This window comes from Theobroma cacao, chromosome 7 (genome assembly GCF_053813885.1).
Source record: "Theobroma cacao isolate CCN51 chromosome 7, ASM5381388v1, whole genome shotgun sequence".
NCBI classification, from domain to species: Eukaryota; Viridiplantae; Streptophyta; class Magnoliopsida; order Malvales; family Malvaceae; genus Theobroma; species Theobroma cacao.
This window is the reverse complement of record NC_142645.1, coordinates 842,291-862,519: the sequence shown is the minus strand read 5'-3', so window position 1 is coordinate 862,519 and position 20,229 is coordinate 842,291. Positions and strand designations below refer to the sequence as shown.

General features: G+C 31.9%; 3 protein-coding genes across 3 annotated transcripts; all 3 read right to left on the bottom strand.

Annotated features, from left to right (window-relative positions):
* Positions 1-795: 795 nt before the first annotated feature.
* LOC18593321 (cytochrome P450 71D10-like) lies at positions 796-2,544 on the bottom strand. The gene is made up of 2 exons (XM_007020491.3): positions 1,633-2,544; positions 796-1,532 (listed from the first exon to the last, which is right to left on the bottom strand). The coding sequence occupies exons 1-2, from the start codon at positions 2,542-2,544 to the stop codon at positions 906-908; spliced, it is 1,539 nt and encodes a 512-aa protein (XP_007020553.3). The 3' UTR covers positions 796-905.
* A 2,966-nt stretch (positions 2,545-5,510) lies between these two features.
* Positions 5,511-7,439, bottom strand: LOC148761368 (cytochrome P450 71D10-like). Its single transcript, XM_088807827.1, has 2 exons — positions 6,509-7,439; positions 5,511-6,301 (listed from the first exon to the last, which is right to left on the bottom strand). The coding sequence occupies exons 1-2, from the start codon at positions 7,409-7,411 to the stop codon at positions 5,663-5,665; spliced, it is 1,542 nt and encodes a 513-aa protein (XP_088663953.1). The 5' UTR covers positions 7,412-7,439; the 3' UTR covers positions 5,511-5,662.
* A 3,431-nt stretch (positions 7,440-10,870) lies between these two features.
* On the bottom strand, positions 10,871-12,848 carry LOC18593320 (cytochrome P450 71D10-like). The gene is made up of 2 exons (XM_088807812.1): positions 11,919-12,848; positions 10,871-11,710 (listed from the first exon to the last, which is right to left on the bottom strand). Exons 1-2 carry the CDS (start codon positions 12,819-12,821, stop codon positions 11,072-11,074), a joined length of 1,542 nt encoding a protein of 513 aa, XP_088663938.1. The 5' UTR covers positions 12,822-12,848; the 3' UTR covers positions 10,871-11,071.
* Positions 12,849-20,229: the final 7,381 nt, after the last annotated feature.

Sequence of the window (20,229 nt, the reverse complement as noted above, 5' to 3'; positions counted from 1 at the left end):
TTTACTTATCTACTAGAGCTGAAATTTTTTTTTCAATATAAAAATAATTAACAATCTAAGAGACAAAAAATTTGAGGAAAAAAAATTGTAACTTGTAAAACAGTAGTACAGTTAACTAAAACGTCTTACTAGTCTATCAATTCCATCCAGAGAAATATAAACAACATTGACAGATAAGTCAGAACAGAAAGTCTTGCCACCTAAAGCATGTTCTGCCTGGATTCTGATTACTCACATGTTCTCCAAGAACAAATGATATTGCTTTTCCAAAATAAAAAAGAAATCAAGTCAAAATTAATTTAACCATTTAAGTCAATATCAAGTTAATAAAAAAAATTATGAATTTGATCAAATTATTTAATTATCCAATCCAAAAACAAAAAATAAACCAATTCAGCATAAAAATGAACCGATCATATCATTGGGTTATCAGTTCAATAAATCTTACCCCAATCTGGTGGTCTCATAGGATTTTAATAACTATACGAGCATTATGCCTTTCAAAAAAAAAAAAAAACATTATGAGAATTACAATTCATCAACTGGTCTGGTCAACAATTGAGGGAATTATTGGTTTGGTTTGTATATACACCCTATTTTGATACATGGATAATGTTACCAAAACTGGCATTGCATATAACGTACAAAAAGAGAACTATAAAAATTATTATTAACCTAACGCCAACAATACAGGAATTTAACTAACGAAAGCTAATTACATTACACATTATAATAGGAATCAGAACTGTAAAATAAATTGACACAAAACTGCTACGAAGTTAACAAAACACAGTACAGAAGGACTAAACATAACTGGATTAAATACCATTTTCACTGCCAAAATCAAGACCATAGGAGAGAGCGTAATAACACCAAGTATGCTTCAAAGCAGTCTGGAACTTAGTTTAGCTTCCTTGGATTGAAGAACGATAAGGAATAGGGATCAAAAACAAATCATTCTTCCTTCTAACAGTTAATCCAAATGATTCAGTCATGTCCAGATCATCACACTTCATTTCGTTTGGAAGTTTCCAATCAAAATGATAAAGCAATTTGGCAAGGGGTAGCTCGATATTGGGTAGTGCAAAGGAAATTCCGGGACACATTCTCCTTCCAGCACCAAATGGGATATATTCAAAATTTGTTCCCCTGAAATCAATCCGTTTATCGATGAACCTTTCGGGCTGAAACTTTTCTGCTTCTTTCCAATAGCTTGGATCTCTTCCTATTGCCCATGCATTCACGATGACCTTCGTCTTGGCAGGTATCTCATATCCACCAATAACACAATCCTCACTACATTCCCTTGGTATTAAAAGAGGTCCAGCAGGGTATAACCTCAAGGTCTCTTTGACAATGAGCTTCAGGAATTTCAATTCCTCAAGCCCTACTTCATCCACTTTTCCTTTTCCATGGAAGACCCTTCTCACCTCAGCTTGCGCCTCCTTCATTAGCTTCGGGTTTCTTACCATTTCGGACATTGCCCATTCCACTGTGTTTGATGATGCCTCGCTACCGGCTCCAAAAATATCCTATAAATTGGAAGAATTTTCAGTCGTTTGCAAGTATATAAAGTGGAATCGGTTAGAAATTACATGACTCCGTGATTCATCAAAATTTAAGCACACAAACCTGGATGACTGCTTTTATGTTATCCTTTAACAAAGGAAAGTCAAGGTCACCTTGTTGTTGGAGCTTAAGAAGGACATCAACCAGATCTTCCTCGTCTTTCTTATTTCCTGTTTTTGTATTTGCCATTCCGTTTCTCCTCTCTTTGTGTTGATCGATTATCTTTTCAAGTATCCTGTCTGAAGCCTTATGTAACTTCTCGAGTTTAAGCCTAATTCCACTGATCAATTTTAGCATCTCATTAGAAGGATACATATCAGCTAAGCAGAAACCACCTGCTAACTTCGAAACCTCTATGGCAATGCTTATGAATTCTTCTTCGTCTCCGCTCTTCTTCCCGAAGGCTGCTCTCGCTGTTATGCCATACGTCATGGAGTAAATTTTCTCACTGAGATTAACTGGGGATCTTGCGTTCGAAGATATGATTTCCATGAGAGCTGACACCTCTTGTTCCCTGATTGATTGGAATGATTGGACACGGTTTGTACTCAAAAGCTCCGTCATGCAAATTTTCTTCATCTGTCTCCAATAATTTCCATATGGTGAAAAGATGATGTCTTGGAAATTGTATCCCATTATGCTAGCAGCTAGCAGGTAAGGCCTTTGGCAAAATGTTACATCATGGGTTCTCATAACCTCCTTCGCCATTTCCAGGGATGAAACTACAAGTGTTGGAACTTCCCCGAGCTTTAACCACATCAAAGGTCCATACTTCTTGGCCAAATCTCTCAGGGTGTAATGGGGTAGAGTGCTGACAAGCTGGTGCAAGTTACCAATGAGAGGTAGCTTCCATGGCCCTGGAGGAAGCTTTGTGAAAGATTTCTTGGGTTTTTGAGCTTGAACAAGTTGGACTACTAAGAACAACAGAAAGAAGGTGAGCAACAAGGTGATGAAGTAGGGACATCCAAGCTCCATGAAGCTCAAGGTGATCATGACACTTTTTTCACTTCTAGTTGAGAGCTCAAAAAGGGGTTAAACTTGTTTCCTCAGAGGTAAAATCAAGGCACTTTTTATAGTACTTCTAACCTCTAAATCTTGGGGGGGTGGGGGGGGGGTGGGGGGTAGGGTGGGGTTTCCATGGTATGTTTCTGACTGAACTCTTTACAAGCAGGAGTAAATGATAAGTACAAAAATCCAACTTGATTTTCAGAGAATTAGGGATAAAATTAGAATAATTAAACAATATGGAGTAATGAATACTTAATGCGGCTGCCAGCAATTGGCAGAAGAAACTTGGCAATCCATTTTTATAGGGGCGGCTCAATAAGTTCAAAAGCCTAAAACGAAATATTCAATGAGATCTTCTTTTATTGAAATTAAAAAAATTATTAAATTTTTATTTTTCTAATTTTTTGAGATGCAAAATTTTTATACTTTTTAAATGACTAATACAAAATCAACAATCAAAAGTTTTAACTCAAATAAATCACCTATCACATAAAATAAAAGTAATATAACAATATAATATAAATTAAAAATTAAAGTAAAAAAGTCTGTAATTATTAGAACAATAGTACTTAATTGTTGAATACTTATTACAAACCACAAATGAAGTTTACGGCTTTATAAAAATAATAATATAGCGGACTTCTTGTATTTTCTTTGAAGGAAAATTGAAGTTAAAGGAAGAAGGAAGAAAGCGAAAATGAGAAAAGAAGAATTCAAAAGTAGATATTATACATTGAAAAAAAATAATTTGTTTTATATATAGGAGAAAAAGTAGTTGTTAAAAATCATTAAATATGTTGATTGGAAATAAGAGAAATAAGTGAGAAAAAAATAGTTGTTGAAAATGATTAAATACATATGACCATTAATTGATTGCAAATAATATAATATTTTAGAATAATTAAACAATATAGAGTAATGGATATTTAATGCGGCTGCAAGCATTTGGCAGAAGAAACTTGGCGAGTCCATTTCCAGCAAATTATAAGTTTCAGACGATATTATCAACTTGTCATTATCTAATTGAAGTAAATTATTGCTTGAGAGTTTGAGACTTGCTTCAAAAATCTTTAGAAAAATGGGAAAAAAAGATGGATATATTAAATGGGAAGCATGCGAATTTATGGCACTAAATGCTAACTATCCTCAACTTGTTGCTGTCTAGAGATATATGATGTTCCCAAAGTCCATATAGAGATAAAATAGTTGTTAGAGATGATTAAATACATATAAGAATTAGTTGATTGAAAATAATATAGTACTTTAGAAATTAGAAAGTGATAGAAAATTAAGATTTACTAAACACATAATTAACAAAGTGAGAAAACAGGTAATTTTATCAATTATTTTTTATTTTTATATTTTTTAATTTTTATATATTTTTAATATAATAAAATATTATAAAATTATAAGGCCTCTCCAAATTGGAGGCCTAAAGCTCTTGCTTGGGTGGCTATATCCATGAGTCTGCCTTGATTTCCAGCAAATTATAAGTTTCACACGATATTATCAACTTGTCATTATCTAATTGAAGCAAATTATTGATTGAGAGTTTGACTCAAAAATCTTTAGAAAAATGAGAAAAAAGATGGATATATTAGATGGGAAGCATGCGAATTTATAGCATTAAATGCCAACTATCCCCAACTTGTTGCTGTCTAGACATAAATGATGCTCTCAAGGTCCATATATAGATGGTAGTTGGAGAGTAATGTTCAAGATATTGGATTTTATAAATTCAAATTTAATGTAAAATGTTGGGTTAATTTTATTATAATGTTTTTCGAAATCATTTTCTTGAGTACATCACCGATGTGAAAATCTTTTCATAATTTTAATTTTCTTCATACCCGTTATAGTTTAAGGACTTATTTTATTACTATGTTAAAAATGAATAGCTACATCGTTACTATGGTCGATTGAATCATACTTGTTCTTTGCTCGGTACCAAGGCTTTTTACATAACCATCCTATGTCTATATTCTAAGTTAATTATGCAAGATAATAAAAACTTATTTTATAAAATATTTATCTATATTAATATATATTATATGTACAATAGATTTCATATGCCAAATTAGGTGATTTTTTTAATAATATTTAAAGGGCAAAATATAGACTTAACCTTTCCTATACAGGTTAAGGTGGGGCTCGACCTGCAATTTTAATGAATTGAGCGTACAGTATTGACTAAGCCATATATACTTAATTGACAACACTTAACATTAAGTAAAGGTTTCTGATCGCTTTCTTCTTCTTGGACTTCTTTTGGGGCCATCCTTTTTTGACTTTCTCAATGACTATGACGTCTGTTTTTTGGTTGTTTTTCCGACTATTGTGCTTGGATCTCAATTTGTATAGGATGCTTCCATGCACTGTTGGTTTCTTTTAGCTTTTCTTGTATAGGTTGCTTTGTTCATTTGGGCTTGCACGCCATCTCTTGCAGGTTGTTTTATTGGTGCAGGGTTTTTGTATGACTTCATATTCTTCTAATGAATATTGTTCTTGCCTCTCAAAGAAAAAAAAAGTGAGTAAAGGCTCTTAATTTGCAGCAGTGTTGTTTACAATTTTTGGCTGCCAATAATTAATGGAGTTTGTGAATTTATTATAGAAAAAGTAAATGTGATTTTCAAATTCAAGTACAAAATTTATTTGCAATTTAAAATTAGGATATTGTCTTTAATGATAAACAAATAAAATTCCAAAAAAATCAAGAAAAATTCTTCAATTTAATATAAAAGTAAACATATTCATATAATTAGGTAAGTGATTCTGTAAAAAATATTAAGCTGATAAGAAAGAGCCTAATAACTACGTATTATTATTAAAATTTTAAACCGTGTGTGTATATATAGTAAATATATTCATATGATTAGGCAAGTGATTACGTAAACGAATGAATAGATAATGGGTCGAGCTATGGACATGTGACATTAGAGTCGAGTGGAAGAATCTATACCCATTATTAAGGGATAGGTTTGGCAGCTCTAGCCTTTTACATCTTTGACTTTGAAAGTTTTCTAAGTAGTCTATAACATATGGTATCATATTACAATAATCATCAGCAAACCAGCCAAACCTTAGCTTAATAGTATAGCATAGTCTCTTCAGAAGGGATATGATGATGAGAAATGGGGATTAAGAACAAATCATTTCTCCTTGTCACAGTTATGCCAAATTCTTCAGTCATATCCAAATCTTGATGCTTCATTCCATTTGGGAGCTCCCAATCAAAATGATACAACAATTGTGCCAGTGGCAACAAAATATTAGGCAGAGCAAATGATATTCCTGGACATATCCTTCTTCCAGCACCAAATGGGATGAGTTCAAAATCTAATCCCCTGAAATCAATAGAAGTATCCAAGAACCTTTCAGGATGGAACTTCTCAGCTTCTTTCCAATGCCTGGGATCTCTCCCGATTGCCCATGCATTTACAATGACATTGGTCCTAGCAGGTACTTCGTACCCATCAACTACACAATCTTCACTACATTCCCTTTGTAAAAGAGGAACGGAAGGATGCAATCTCAAGGTTTCTTTAACTACTAAGCTTAGATATTCCAACTCATGGATCCCGGATTCATCCACTCTTCCTCTTTCATTGAAAACCCTTCTTGCTTCATCTTGTGCCTTCTTCATCACTCTAGGGTTTTTTATCATTTCCGACATTGCCCACTCTACAGTTGTTGACGAAGTCTCACTTCCAGCTCCAAAAATGTCCTAAGAATATCATATTCATGATATTAGCATCTTTCTTTGATTTACTCGGCTATGAATTACTCATAACATGATTACTTAAATGAGTAAAATACACTACTATAAATTTTCAACTAAAACCCTTTAATATTTCAAAAGAAATTCAATATTTGGTTATTTTGAGTTTTAATCCATGACCAAGTAATGTAACAATAAATAAAGAAAACAAACCTGGATTATTGCTTTTATGTTATCATTTGTTAGGGGAAAATCAAGGTTACCATTCTGTTGAAGCTTAAGAAGGACATCAACCAGATCTTCCTCTACATGCTCATTGCTAGTGTTTGACGTCTGTAAACTTCTCCTCTCTTTGTGTTCCTGGACAATGTTTTCAAGTATCTTGTCGGAAGCTTGATGTAGTTTCTCAAGTTTATACCTTGTGGCACTAAGCAAGTTAAAAAACTTGATAGAAGGATACATGTCAACCAAGCAGAAACCATTTGCGAGCTTCGAAATCTCGAAAACAATCCTTATGAACTCCTTTTCGTCTTTGTTTTTCCTGCCAAAGGCTGCTCTTGCTGTTATGCCACATGTCAATGAAAATATTTTCTCACTAACATTGACCAAGGATCCTTCATTCATGAGCATGGTTCTGATCAGAGCTGAAACCTCTTGTTCCCTGATTGGTTGGAATGATCGGACACGGCTTGTGCTCAAAAGCTCCATCATGCAAATCTTCCGAATTTGTTTCCAGAAGTTTCCATGTGGTGCAAAAATAAGGTTAGTACAATCATATGAGATGATTCTGGCAAAAAGACGAGAAGGTCTTTGGGAAACTTTGGCATCATGAGCTTTCAAAACCTCTTTTGCAATTTCTGGTGATGATACTATAATGGTAGGAACTTCACCCATATTTAACCACATCAGAGGTCCATACTTGTTGGCCAAGCTTCTTAGCTTTTGATGGGGTAAAGGGCTTATGATCTGGTGCAAGTTCCCTATAAGAGGTAGTTGCCAGGGTCCTGGAGGTAGCTTTACAGTGGTGTTTTTGGCCTTTTTTCCTTTCAATATTGTAGCTATCATGAACAAGAAAAATAAAGCAAGTAAAAGAGTAGAGGAAAATCCTAGCTCCATGGAACTCAAGGAAATGCCACCTTAACTTCTCCTTTTGGAACAGAAAAAGTTGATGGGGTTATTGGTAGCAGGCAAATTATTTATAGGCTTAGAATGAAGTTTTCTTTTTAATCTAATGCTTAGGTTTCATGACAATTCTTAAACATCAGATTCAAAAATTTATAATATAGGGCACATAAGCCGCCAACCTATCTACCGGGGTAATAATTGTTTTATTGTATTCTTATCAAAAATATTAGATTTGAATAGGGATGTCAACGGATACCCTACCCGGTTACACCAGGTTAGGGTACTCCACAAAAAGGTTCGGGTAGGGTTCGAATAGTGATTTTACTACCCGAATCGAATTCGGGTAGGGTTCCGGTACCATCCCTTGGGTACCCGTTACCCGAACCCGATTACTATTTATAAATATTTTATTATTATTTTAATAATTAAATTAAAAATTTACAATTTCTATCAACGTTACGAGTAATTTTTTTGTTAAAAACTAACAAATATATGAAATGTATGGTTACTCTAATTATTAATATGATGACATTAATATATTTAAGTTAAAAATTTATTAGATTGTTAATTATGTTTAAATAATTTGAATATTATATCATATTATAAAGAAATATAATTACTATTATATATATACTTTTAATAAACAATATTTACTTTCTATTTTTTGTTAAAATTACAAAAATTATGACTTATAAAATTATTAATTATAATATATATACCATTATTTATATAATCTTATAATATATATACTTAAAGAAAGCTTTTGATATTAGAATAGTTTTGGAACCTAAATATTTTTTTTTAATTTCATGAAATTAAGAACAAATGCTTATAATTAATTAAATTAATTCATGAAACTATTATTATTAATTAACTTGTATAGTTTATATATTGTGTTAATTTATAAGATATATAATTACTATTTTGTATATTAAAATATTTTTTATTTGTGTGTATATATATATGTACTTTAAATATAAATATATTTATTTTTTATTTTGTATTAATATTGCAAAAATTATAACTCATAAAATTATTAATTACAGTATATATACTTTTGTTTATATAAACTTATAATATATAAATCTAAAGAGAAGTTATAAGATTAAAAAAGTTAATTGGATAATTGGGTATCCATGAAAAAAATTTTAATAATTTTTTTATTTAATCGGGTATTTAAACAGATTAGGGTAATTATAGGGTAGTAGGAATGTATTAGGGTTAGGGTTAGGGTTAGGGTTAGGGTTAGAGTAGTAATTTTTAAATTATTCGGGTAGTTAATAGAGTTAGGATAGTTAATTTTTAATAGAGTTAAGGTTCGGATACCTTGAAATTATAGGGTACTCGACCTGTTGACATCCTTAGATTTTGAACCCGATGTTTGAGTAAAAGTTATATAAGTACATTCTTGTCTTAAATATTCAAATACAACTTTTTAAATTACATAACTATTTGTTTGTGTTTTTGTTAGATTAATTGTTTATTTAAAAGGATATCCTCTGAAAGCAAGATTATATATATATATATATATATAAAACAATTTCATTCCAAGGGGTTACTCCCCCATTTGCATTAACTGAGATGTATAGAGATTAATTTAATATTATATGTTACACATGCTAGAAAAAAATTAGGTTCTGTGAGCTAAAGTGTGGATTAGTTGGAGCTTGATCACCATTTTCATGAGAGGGTTGACCCTGCTCGTTTCTCTCTGTCATGGAATGTTTTGCTTGGTTTAGGCATAGAATTCATATTATATTAATCAAAAGGAAGGAAATCTGTAACTTATTTAATTATTAATTTCAAAGTCCTTTTTATAGTAGTTCTAACGTCTAAATCGCGGGGGGGGGGGGGCGCGGCGAGGGTGTGGAGAGAGGTGTTCCATGGTACGTTTCTGACTGAACTCTTTATGAGCAGGAGTAAATGATAAGTACAAAAATCCGGCTTGATTTTTAGAGAATTAGAGACAAAATTGGAATAATTAAACAATATGGAGTAATGGATATTTAATGCGGCTGCAAGCAGTTGGCAGAAGAAACTTGGCGAATCCATTTCTAGCAAATTATAAGTTTCAGACGATGTTATCAACTTGTCATTATCTAATTGAAGTAAATTATTGCTTGAGAGTTTGACTCAAAAATCTTTAGAAAAATGGGAAAAAAAGATGGATATATTAAATGGGAAGCATGCGAATTTATACCACTAAATGCCAACTATCCCCAACTTGTTGCTGTTTAGACATAAATGATGCTCCCAAGGTCCATATATAGATGGTAGTTGGAGAGTAATGTTCAAGATATTGAATTGTATAAGTTCAAATTTAATGTAAAATCTTGGGTTAATTTTATTATAATGTTTTCTAAAATCATTTTCTTCAGTACATCACAGATGTGAAAATGTTTTCATAATTCTAATTTTTTTCATACTCATTATAATTTGAGGACTTATTTTATTACTATGTCAAAAATAAATAGCTACATCGATACTATAATCGATTGAATCATACTTGTTCTTTGCTCGGTACCAAGGCTTTTTACATAACCCTCCTATGACTGATATTCTAAGTTAATTATGCAAGATAATAAAATTTTATTTTATATAATATTTATCTATATTAATATATATTATACGTATAATAGATTTCATATGCCAAATTAGGTGATTTTTGGAATAATATTTAAAGGGCTAAATATAGACTTAACCTTTCCTATACGGATTAAGGCGGGGCTCGACCTCCAATTTTATTGAATTGAGCGTACATTATTGACTAAGCCATATAGACTTAATTGACCATATTTAACATTGAGTAAAGGTTTCTGATGGCTCTCTTCTTCTTGGGCCATCGTTTTCCGACTTTCTCAATGACTACGAGGCCTGGTGTTCGGTAGCATTTCTGACTATTGGGCTTGGATCTCAATTTGTATAAGATGCTTCCATGAACTGTTGGTTTCTTTTAGCTTTTCTTGTATAGGTTGCTTTGTTCATTTGGGCTTGCACGCCATCTCTTGCAGGTTGTTTTTATTGGTGCAGGGTTTTTGTATGACTTCATATTCTTCTAATGAATATTCTTCTTGCCTCTCAAAAAAAAAAAAAAGTGAGTAAAGGCTCTTAATTTGCAGCAGTGTTGTTTTCAATTTTTGGCTGCCAATAATTAATGGAGTTTCTGAATTTATTATAGAAAAAGTAAATGTGATTTTCAAATTCAATTACAAAATTTATTTGCAATTTAAAATTAGGATATTTTCTTTAACGATAAACAAACAAAATTCCAAAAAATAAAGAAAAATTCTTCAATTTAATATAAAAGTAAACATATTCATATAATTAGGTAAGTGATTCTGTAAAAAATATTAAGTTGATAAGAAAGAGCGTGATAACTACATATTATTATTAAAATTTTATACCGTGTGTGTATATATAGTAAATATATTCATATGATTAGGCAAGTGATTACGTAAACGAATGAATAGATAATGGGTCGAGCTATGGACATGTGACATTAGAGTCGAGAGGGAGAATCTATACCCATTATTAAGGGATAGGTTTGGCAGCTCTAGCCTTTTACATCTTTGACTTTGAAAGTTTTCTAAGTAGTCTATAACATATGGTATCATATTACAATAATCATCAGCAAACCAGCCAAACCTTAGCTTAATAGTATAGCATAGTCTCTTCAGAAGGGATATGATGATGAGAAATGGGGATTAAGAACAAATCATTTCTCCTTGTCACAGTTATGCCAAATTCTTCAGCCATATCCAAATCTTGATGCTTCATTCCATTTGGGAGCTCCCAATCAAAATGATACAACAATTGTGCCAGTGGCAACAAAATATTAGGCAGAGCAAATGATATTCCTGGACATATCCTTCTTCCAGCACCAAATGGGATGAGTTCAAAATCTAATCCCCTGAAATCAATAGAAGTATCCAAGAACCTTTCAGGATGGAACTTCTCAGCTTCTTTCCAATGCCTGGGATCTCTCCCGATTGCCCATGCATTTACAATGACTTGGGTCCTAGCAGGTACTTCGTACCCATCAACCACACAATCTTCACTACATTCCCTTGGTAAAAGAGGAGCGGAAGGATGCAATCTCAAGGTTTCTTTAACTACTAAGCTTAGATATTCCAACTCATGGATCCCGGATTCATCCACTCTTCCTCTTTCATTGAAAACCCTTCTTGCTTCATCTTGTGCCTTCTTCATCACTCTAGGGTTTTTTATCATTTCCGACATTGCCCACTCTACAGTTGTTGACGAAGTCTCACTTCCAGCTGCAAAAATGTCCTAAGAATATCATATTCATGATATTAGCATCTTTCTTTGATTTACTCGGCTATGAATTACTCATAACATGATTACTTAAATGAGTAAAATACACTAATATAAATTTTCAACTAAAAACCCTTTAATATTTCAAAAGAAATTCAATATTTGGTTATTTTGAGTTTTAATCCATGACCAAGTAATGTAACAATAAATAAAGAAAACAAACCTGGATTATTGCTTTTATGTTATCATTTGTTAGGGGAAAATCAAGGTTACCATTCTGTTGAAGCTTAAGAAGGACATCAACCAGATCTTCCTCTACATGCTCATTGCTAGTGTTTGACGTCTGTAAACTTCTCCTCTCTTTGTGTTCCTGGACAATGTTTTCAAGTATCCTGTCGGAAGCTTGATGTAGTTTCTCAAGTTTATACCTTGTGGCACTAAGCAAGTTAAAAAACTTGATAGAAGGATACAGGTCAACCAAGCAGAAACCATTTGCGAGCTTCGAAATCTCGAAAACAATCCTTATGAACTCCTTTTCGTCTTTGCTTTTCCTGCCAAAGGCTGCTCTGGCTGTTATGCCACATGTCAATGAAAATATTTTCTCACTAACATTGACCGAGGATCCTTCATTCATGAACATGGTTCTGAGCAGAGCTGAAACCTCTTGTTCCCTGATTGGTTGGAATGATCGGACACGGCTTGTGCTCAAAAGCTCCATCATGCAAATCTTCCGAATTTGTTTCCAGAAGTTTCCATGTGGTGCAAAAATAAGGTTAGTACAATCATATGAGATGATTCTGGCAAAAAGACGAGAAGGTCTTTGGGAAACTTTGGCATCATGAGCTTTCAGAACCTCTTTTGCAATTTCTGGTGATGATACTATAATGGTAGGAACTTCACCCATTTTTAACCACATCAGAGGTCCATACTTGTTGGCCAAGCCTCTTAGCTTTTGATGGGGTAAAGGGCTTATGATCTGGTGCAAGTTCCCTATAAGAGGTAGTTGCCAGGGTCCTGGAGGTAGCTTTACAGTGGTGTTTTTGGCCTTTTTTCCTTTCAATATTGTAGCTATCATGAACAAGAAAAAGAAAACAAGTAAAAGAGTAGAGGAAAATCCTAGCTCCATGGAACTCAAGGAAATGCCACCTTAACTTCTCCTTTTGGAACAGAAAAAGTTGATGGGGTTATTGGTAGCAGGCAAATTATTTATAGGCTTAGAATGAAGTTTTCTTTTTAATCTAATGCTTAGGTTTCATGACAATTCTTAAACATCGGATTCAAAAATTTATAATATAGGGCACATAAGCCGCCAACCTATCTACCGGGGTAATAATTGTTTTATTGTATTCTTATCAAAAAAATTAGATTTGAACCCAATGTTCGAGTAAAAGATATATAAATACATCCTTGAGTTAAATATTCAAATACAACTTTTAAATTACATAACTATTTGTTTGTGTTTTTGTTAGGTGAATTGTTTATTTAAAGGGATATCCTCTGAAAGCAAGATTTCATATATATATATATATAAAAACAATTTCATGCCAAGGGGTTACTCCCCCATTTGCATTAACTGAGATGTATAGAGATTAATTTAATATTATATGTTACACATATGCTAGAAAAAAATTAGGTTCTGTGAGCTAAAGTGTGGATTAGTAGGGGCTTGATCACCATTTTCATGAGAGGGTTGACCCTGCTGGTTTCTCTCTGTCATGGAATGTTTTGCTTGGTTTACGCATAGAATTCATATTATATTAATCAAAAGGAAGGAAATCTGTAACTTATTTAATTATTAATTTCAAAGTCCTTTTTATAGTAGTTCTAACGTCTAAATCGGGGGGGGGGGGGGGGGGGGGGGGGGGGGGGTCGGCGGGGGGTTTGGTGGGTATGCTCCATGGTATGTTTCTGACTGAACTCTTTATGAGCAGGTGTAATTGATAAGTACAAAAATCCAGCTTGATTTTTAGAGAATTAGAGATAAAATTGGAATAATTAAACAATATGGAGTAATGGATATTTAATGCGGTTGCAAGCAGTTGGCAGAAGAAACTTGGCGAGTCCATTTCCAGCAAATTATAAGTTTCAGACGATATTATCAACTTGTCATTATCTAATTGAAGTAAATTATTGCTTGAGAGTTTGACTCAAAAATCTTTAGAAAAATGGGAAAAAAAGATGGATATATTAAATGGGAAGCATGCGAATTTATGGCACTAAATGCTAACTATCCTCAACTTGTTGCTGTCTAGAGATATATGATGTTCCCAAAGTCCTTATAGAGATAAAATAGTTGTTAGAGATTTAAATACATATCACTACAAAAAATTTGGCTATTTTCAACGAAAATTTCTGTTGGAAATAGGCCTTTTTCCATTGAAAATGTTTATTTTTAACGAAAAGTCCCGTTGAAAATTCCGTCGGTACAAGCCTTGTAGGTAATACTTTCCGTTGGAAATTTCCAATGAAAAATTCCGTTAGAAATCCGTTGAAAATTTCCAACAGAAATTCCGTTGAAAATTTGAAATTTTGCCCCTTTTTTTTAGAAATCCGTTGAAAATTTCCAACCAAAATTTCGTTGGAAAAAAATTTCTTTGCAAATTTCCAACGAAAAATTATAGTCTGGCAGTACCAATATAAAAAATTTTGTTCCGCGGACACCCTGCCAGTACCAATATCACCACTATAGTGCCAGACGCGAAAAACTCGCGTCTGGCAGAGTAGTGGAACGAAGCCTCGCAGAGACCACAACCAAATATAAAAGGCCACTGTAGCACAGGGGATCCAGGGGCCAAAAACTGAATCAAAAAAATTCTTAAGAATCCCTAGCAACCCAAAAATACAGAAAGCCAAAATCAAATCCCTAGTCTACCAACCAAAAACCTCAATCCACAAACCAAAAAATACCAAACAATACCAAAAAAAAGAATTAAAATAATATATACATAGAGAAAGAGAGCTTTGGGTGAAGGGCTGCCAACCGTCGGTGGGAGTTTAGGGAGTTTGGGGTTTGTGCCATCACTTAAAAAAGGGTAGAGAGCCTCGGGTTTTTTGTGATGTCGATTTTAGAGAGAGGGTTGGGGCTTCGAGCTTGCCGCCGGCTAAAGGAAGAAGCGAGAAAGAGAATATCTGGGTTCCTGTGCCGTCGGTTCTAGAGAGAGCTGGGGCTTCGGGCTTGTATCATCGGTTGGAAAAGGAAGAAGCTAGAGAGAGAAGATCTGGGTTACTGTGCCACCAGTTCTAGAGAGAACTGGGGCTTCTGGCTAGTGTCGCCGACTGAAAAAGGAAAGAGTTGAGAGAGAGAGAGCTGCAGGTCGCTTGTTGCTGGGGTCTGGGAAGAACACCAAATGAAGGACTAGGCTAAAGGAGGCAAGGAGTGGCACCCGATTAGAAAAGAAGAAAGAAAGGAAAAAGAGGGGTCGGGGGGTGGGTAGGGTTTTTATTTTTTTAACATCAATTACTATTACATAAACATTTAACATTTGGATTAATGTGCAAAAAACACATTTTGCTATATAAATTTTATAAGTATTAAAATTATCATTTTCATAGTATTAATATAAAATAAAAAATAAATATATATTAAAAGTATTATAGTGTATATACAAAATAGTAATTATGTTTTTTTAAATAAATCGAATATATATAAAACATAGTTATCAAAAGACCTTATAATTTAATTAATAATCATAAATTTATTGATTATATGAATTAATTTGTCCTTATTTACATGAAATTTAAAAAAAATTGCTAAGTAAAAAAACTATTCTAATCTCACAACTTCTTTTTAAATTATTAAGTTTGTATATTATAAATTTATATAAACAAAAGTATATATATTATTTAGTAATTACTTTATAATACAATAGTAATTATATTTTTTATAAATAAACATAATATATAATATAAAATGTATGTGTTAAAAGACATTACAAGTTTTATATTATAAAGTATATATATATTATAAGTATTATAGTGTATATACGAAAACCGTAATTATATTCTTTTTAAATTAACCCAATGTATATAAAGTATAGATATTAAAAGATATTACAATTTAATTAATAATTATAATTTTATTAATTATGTGAATTTGCTCTTAGTTACATGAAATTTAAAAAAAATAGTTCAGTTTCAAAACTATTTTAATCTCACAACTTTTTTTTAGATAATTAACTTCATATATTGTAAATTTATATAAACAAAGGTATATATATTATTTAGTAATTCATTTATATAATAGTAATTACAAGTAATAGCAACATAATATATAATAGAAAGTGTATGTTTTAAAGGACATTACAAGTTATAGTAACTATAAAATGTGTGTATATATATATATGTATGATTTGGATCCTATTACATTAATAATTATAATCATCTAAATGAAATTTACTATAATCTTACATAAATTATATATTAATATATATATGTAGACCCTTATTTAATATATCTCATATATATATATATATATATATATATATATATATATATATATATATTCAGTTATAAAGATATCTCAATTAAAAAATATAACTTGTACTTTAATTTTAATACAATTATTAATCGATTTTTTTCTTAAATCATACTTGTTTATCTATATATATATATATATATATATATATATATATATATATATATATATTTATATATATTTTCTATAGCTCTCGGTCAGATTTGCATGAATACATAGATATAATAAAATGATATTTTTTAAGCACAAATATTAATAAGTTTATTATAAAACTTCAATCTTAATTTACATATATTAGCTAATTACAATTAAAACGTAAATAAAGTAATATATATTTTTTAATATGATTTTTATATCTTATCATGGTTTTTAATTTGCAGCAGTGTTGTTTTCAATTTTTGGCTGCCAATAATTAATGGAGTTTGTGAATTTATTATAGAAAAAGTAAATGTGATTTTCAAATTCAATTACAAAATTTATTTGCAATTTAAAATTAGGATATTGTCTTTAATGATAAACAAACAAAATTCCAAAAAATCAAGAAAAACTCTTCAATTTAATATAAAAATAAACATATTCATATAATTAGGTAAGTGATTATGTATAAAATATTAAGCTGATAAGAAAGAGCCTAATAACTACGTATTATTATTAAAATTTTAAACCGTGTGTGTATATATATAATAAAATATTCATATGATTAGGCAAGTGATTATGAAAACAAATGAATAGATAATGGGTCGAGCTATGGACATGTCACATTAGAGTCGAGAGGGAGAATTTATACTGAAATCAATTCATAATCGATAAACTAATTATGCCTATATCTAAACAATGTGATGAGATTTCCTTCAACCAACATCCCATGGATAGTAACTCCAACTGTACACAGGAAGGATGTTTTCTGGTTGCAGTGGGATGATTTTGTATGTTTTTCTTGCACCATTTTTTTTTTTTTTTTTTGCATGGAGTGTTCAAACTTCGCATCGGTGCATTTAAGACAAATTCGTTTACCAAGTCTCTCTGACCTTTTCCTGTGCTTCTTCAAACTTTCAAAGTAAACAACAGTTGAATAATAATGTATTTCCTATTCAAACTGTCCCATCATCTCTTGTCTGCTCTGCAAAGTTTTCTACTGCTTAACTAAATATTAAAGCCATCAAGCGTTCCCTTCCCCTGTTGGCAATCTGTTCGATCCTGCCTTCTTTATTCCCCAACAAAGAGATTGAGAGTTGATCCCCCAACAAAAAAACTCCATGGAAGAACAAAAGCAAAATTAGTTTTTTTGATAACACGGGCACAAGAAGAGCCAATCCATCTTGTGGACTACCACGAGCATTGAGGTGTTATTGTAAACTTCATCAACAATATCTTCCTTATTAATTACTAGTACAAATTATTGATAGCAGCCACGAAGAGCTTTTTGGAGGAACATGCAAGTGGTCTCTAAGGAGCTTTCTACTTTTTCTTTCCTTGATAATTGAGTTTGAGAGAGTGCTGGATTTGAATTCAACATGAAAACCTTCGTTTTCGATTGGTTTACAGATATACTTTCCCGTGATCTAGTCAACTAGATTGGCGTTTAGAGAATTGAAGACTCCTATATATTATTCAATTATTATTACCTTATTTTTTTATATATATTTGATGTCTATTGATAGGTTTTATTATATTAATTCTGTAAATTAATGATCTTCAACGTGTTGAAATAATTGTGTGGAAAAATTGTAGTTGTGCATTTTTTTCCCTAGATTTTCCAGTTGCAAAGTGGGGATCTGCAATTAAAAGGTAAGATAATGAAGGCTCATGACAATTAAATAAATAATACATAAGATTGAGATTGGAGAAAAAGTCTAGCAATTTGCTAAAGACTTTTTTGGCATAAATCTCCAGCTTATGCAGAAGAAGAGAGCTGTACACTTGCATTAAGAAGCAGCTTCAAGATAGAAGCAGTTCCTTGCCTATCTGAGCTTAACAAAAAGAGCTCGCTATTCTTAACAAAAAGTCCAGACTCATCAGAACACACCCCTCTCAAAGACAGCAAAACAGCCCCTAGACAAGAGGAATGAAAAACAAAAATCCACACAAAATCTCAAGGCAACGGTCCCCTGAAAATGTACTCGAGCCAACGGTCAACCATGCAGCAGCCAGGAAAATGAAATAGCGTCTTGACAAATGCTAAGCATGAGAAAGGAAAGGGACGACGCATGAGAGTTAGAGAATGTCAGTCAATTCTCTCTACAGGGAAAGAATATTTACCATTGTATTTATACGTAGGATCTCTGTTAAGTCAGAGAAAAGAATGGACAACTAACGCCAATCTAACTAACAATTAAACTTCACCTAACTTTTAAAAACACTATTAACAAAACGGTGCACTTTGCTTCAGTAGTGCAAGGCATTCATTTAAACGGTGCGTATCGTCTGCTTGCCTATGCCTTCTCTTCTTCAAACCTTGACCTGCTATCCTCTGTACAAGTATTTGATATGCAGGCTTCATTCAATCAACTGTATCTTATTTTAACTGTCCCATGATCTCCCGTCTCCTATACATTTTTCAATTGTAAGTTTTTTCCTACATTTGTCAATTGCAAAATGGAGATTTCCAATTAGAAAGTAAACTATTGAAGGGCTCATGACAATTAAGTAATCAATAGAAGAGATTGTGATGGGAGAAAATGATTATGTATATGCTAAAATTTTCATAACCTTGTTGGGTTACTTGCACAATTTTTATGTTTGCGTAATAACTGATAAATAAGTCTCCAAGCGATGAAACAGTTGAGTCATATGCTAACAAAAAAAATCAATCATAGCAATAGAGTCAGAAATAGACAATCTCCTTCCGACGTCTGCTCTTATATTTGAATCGATTGGAAAACTTTATGCTAATTCACATATCAATCATTTCATGCATCAATTTATTATTGGCATAATTTGCTTTCACGTAAGTAAAGGTTGTCATTCTTACGTGAAATATGTGTCTCAGATTAATGTATTGATCCCAAATTGTCACATTAAACCAATACTTATAAAGAAATAATGGCAAAAAGATGTTAATTGGGGCCCTTTCTTCCACGTGATTCTTGTTTTCTTTCTTTCTATCTTCCTCTCTTTTATTCTTCTTTTTTAATCAAATAATATATTAATTTCGACTTTATTCATTCATTCTTTACGTTCATAAATTTGAATACAGATTAATTGCCTTTTTGAATAATGATAATTTTGATTGCAGATTACAAGTGACTGGTTTCGTAAAATTGTCTGTTTGCATACGAATGGTAGTCTTTAAGTAAATTGTTTAGCTTCACGAATTATACTAGCTAAAATAAGATACATCAAAGTTCTATGAGCTTCAGCCTGAGGTTAAAACTCTCAAAGGAAGCTTGTTGAATTTTTTTTCTGCTTTCAACTGGTCTATAAAGATTTAGTTTTTTTAAATTGTATAGAGAAGACATTATTATGTTTAGGATCACAAAAATGAAACTACTTTTATATTAATTAGAATTTCCTTCAACAAAGCCAATTTTGCATTTTGTTTATACCATATACTTCTAGTTTCAAAATTTTCCCCTTATTTTCCAATTGCATTTACATTGAAATAGAGTGAGAAATAGACAATCACCTTCTAGGTTCAAATGTTTATGCTTTATTAATTATGCCAACGTACTCCAGTCCAACTGAATACTAGCGGAAAAATGAATTATGAATTGAATTTGAAAATAACAACACTTTTATTATGAACAACTGAAATCATGGGAAAGTTTTGGCTCCATTAGTAATGGCCAGTCAAAGTTGTAAGTGTGAAGCCATGGCAAGTAGATTTGGTAACTATGCATAGTGTTGTTCTCAACATGGTCCAAGGTTAAGCCAAGTTGGAAACAGGGTAGTTCAAGCACCTGGAGTTTACTAAGCAAAGCTCAGTTTCTCAATATATATATATATATATATAAAAGCAAAATCCTTGATTAAGCATAGCAAAACAAAAATTGACTCTTTCGTGAGTTGTTGTTTGATCCCATTGCAATCGGATTTCGATTTTTATTTTTTAAATGATGTA

Bases quoted from the DNA above. Each gene is read 5' to 3' on its own strand.
- LOC18593321 (XM_007020491.3), bottom strand. From the start codon at position 2,544: ATGGAGCTTGGATGTCCCTACTTCATCACCTTGTTGCTCACCTTCTTT. The intron at 1,533-1,632 runs GTTTGTGTGCTT...TCCAATTTATAG, and splicing joins ACATAAAAGCAGTCATCCAG to GATATTTTTGGAGCCGGTAG.
- LOC148761368 (XM_088807827.1), bottom strand. From the start codon at position 7,411: ATGGAGCTAGGATTTTCCTCTACTCTTTTACTTGCTTTATTTTTCTTG. The intron at 6,302-6,508 runs GTTTGTTTTCTT...TGATATTCTTAG, and splicing joins ACATAAAAGCAATAATCCAG to GACATTTTTGGAGCTGGAAG.
- LOC18593320 (XM_088807812.1), bottom strand. From the start codon at position 12,821: ATGGAGCTAGGATTTTCCTCTACTCTTTTACTTGTTTTCTTTTTCTTG. The intron at 11,711-11,918 runs GTTTGTTTTCTT...TGATATTCTTAG, and splicing joins ACATAAAAGCAATAATCCAG to GACATTTTTGCAGCTGGAAG.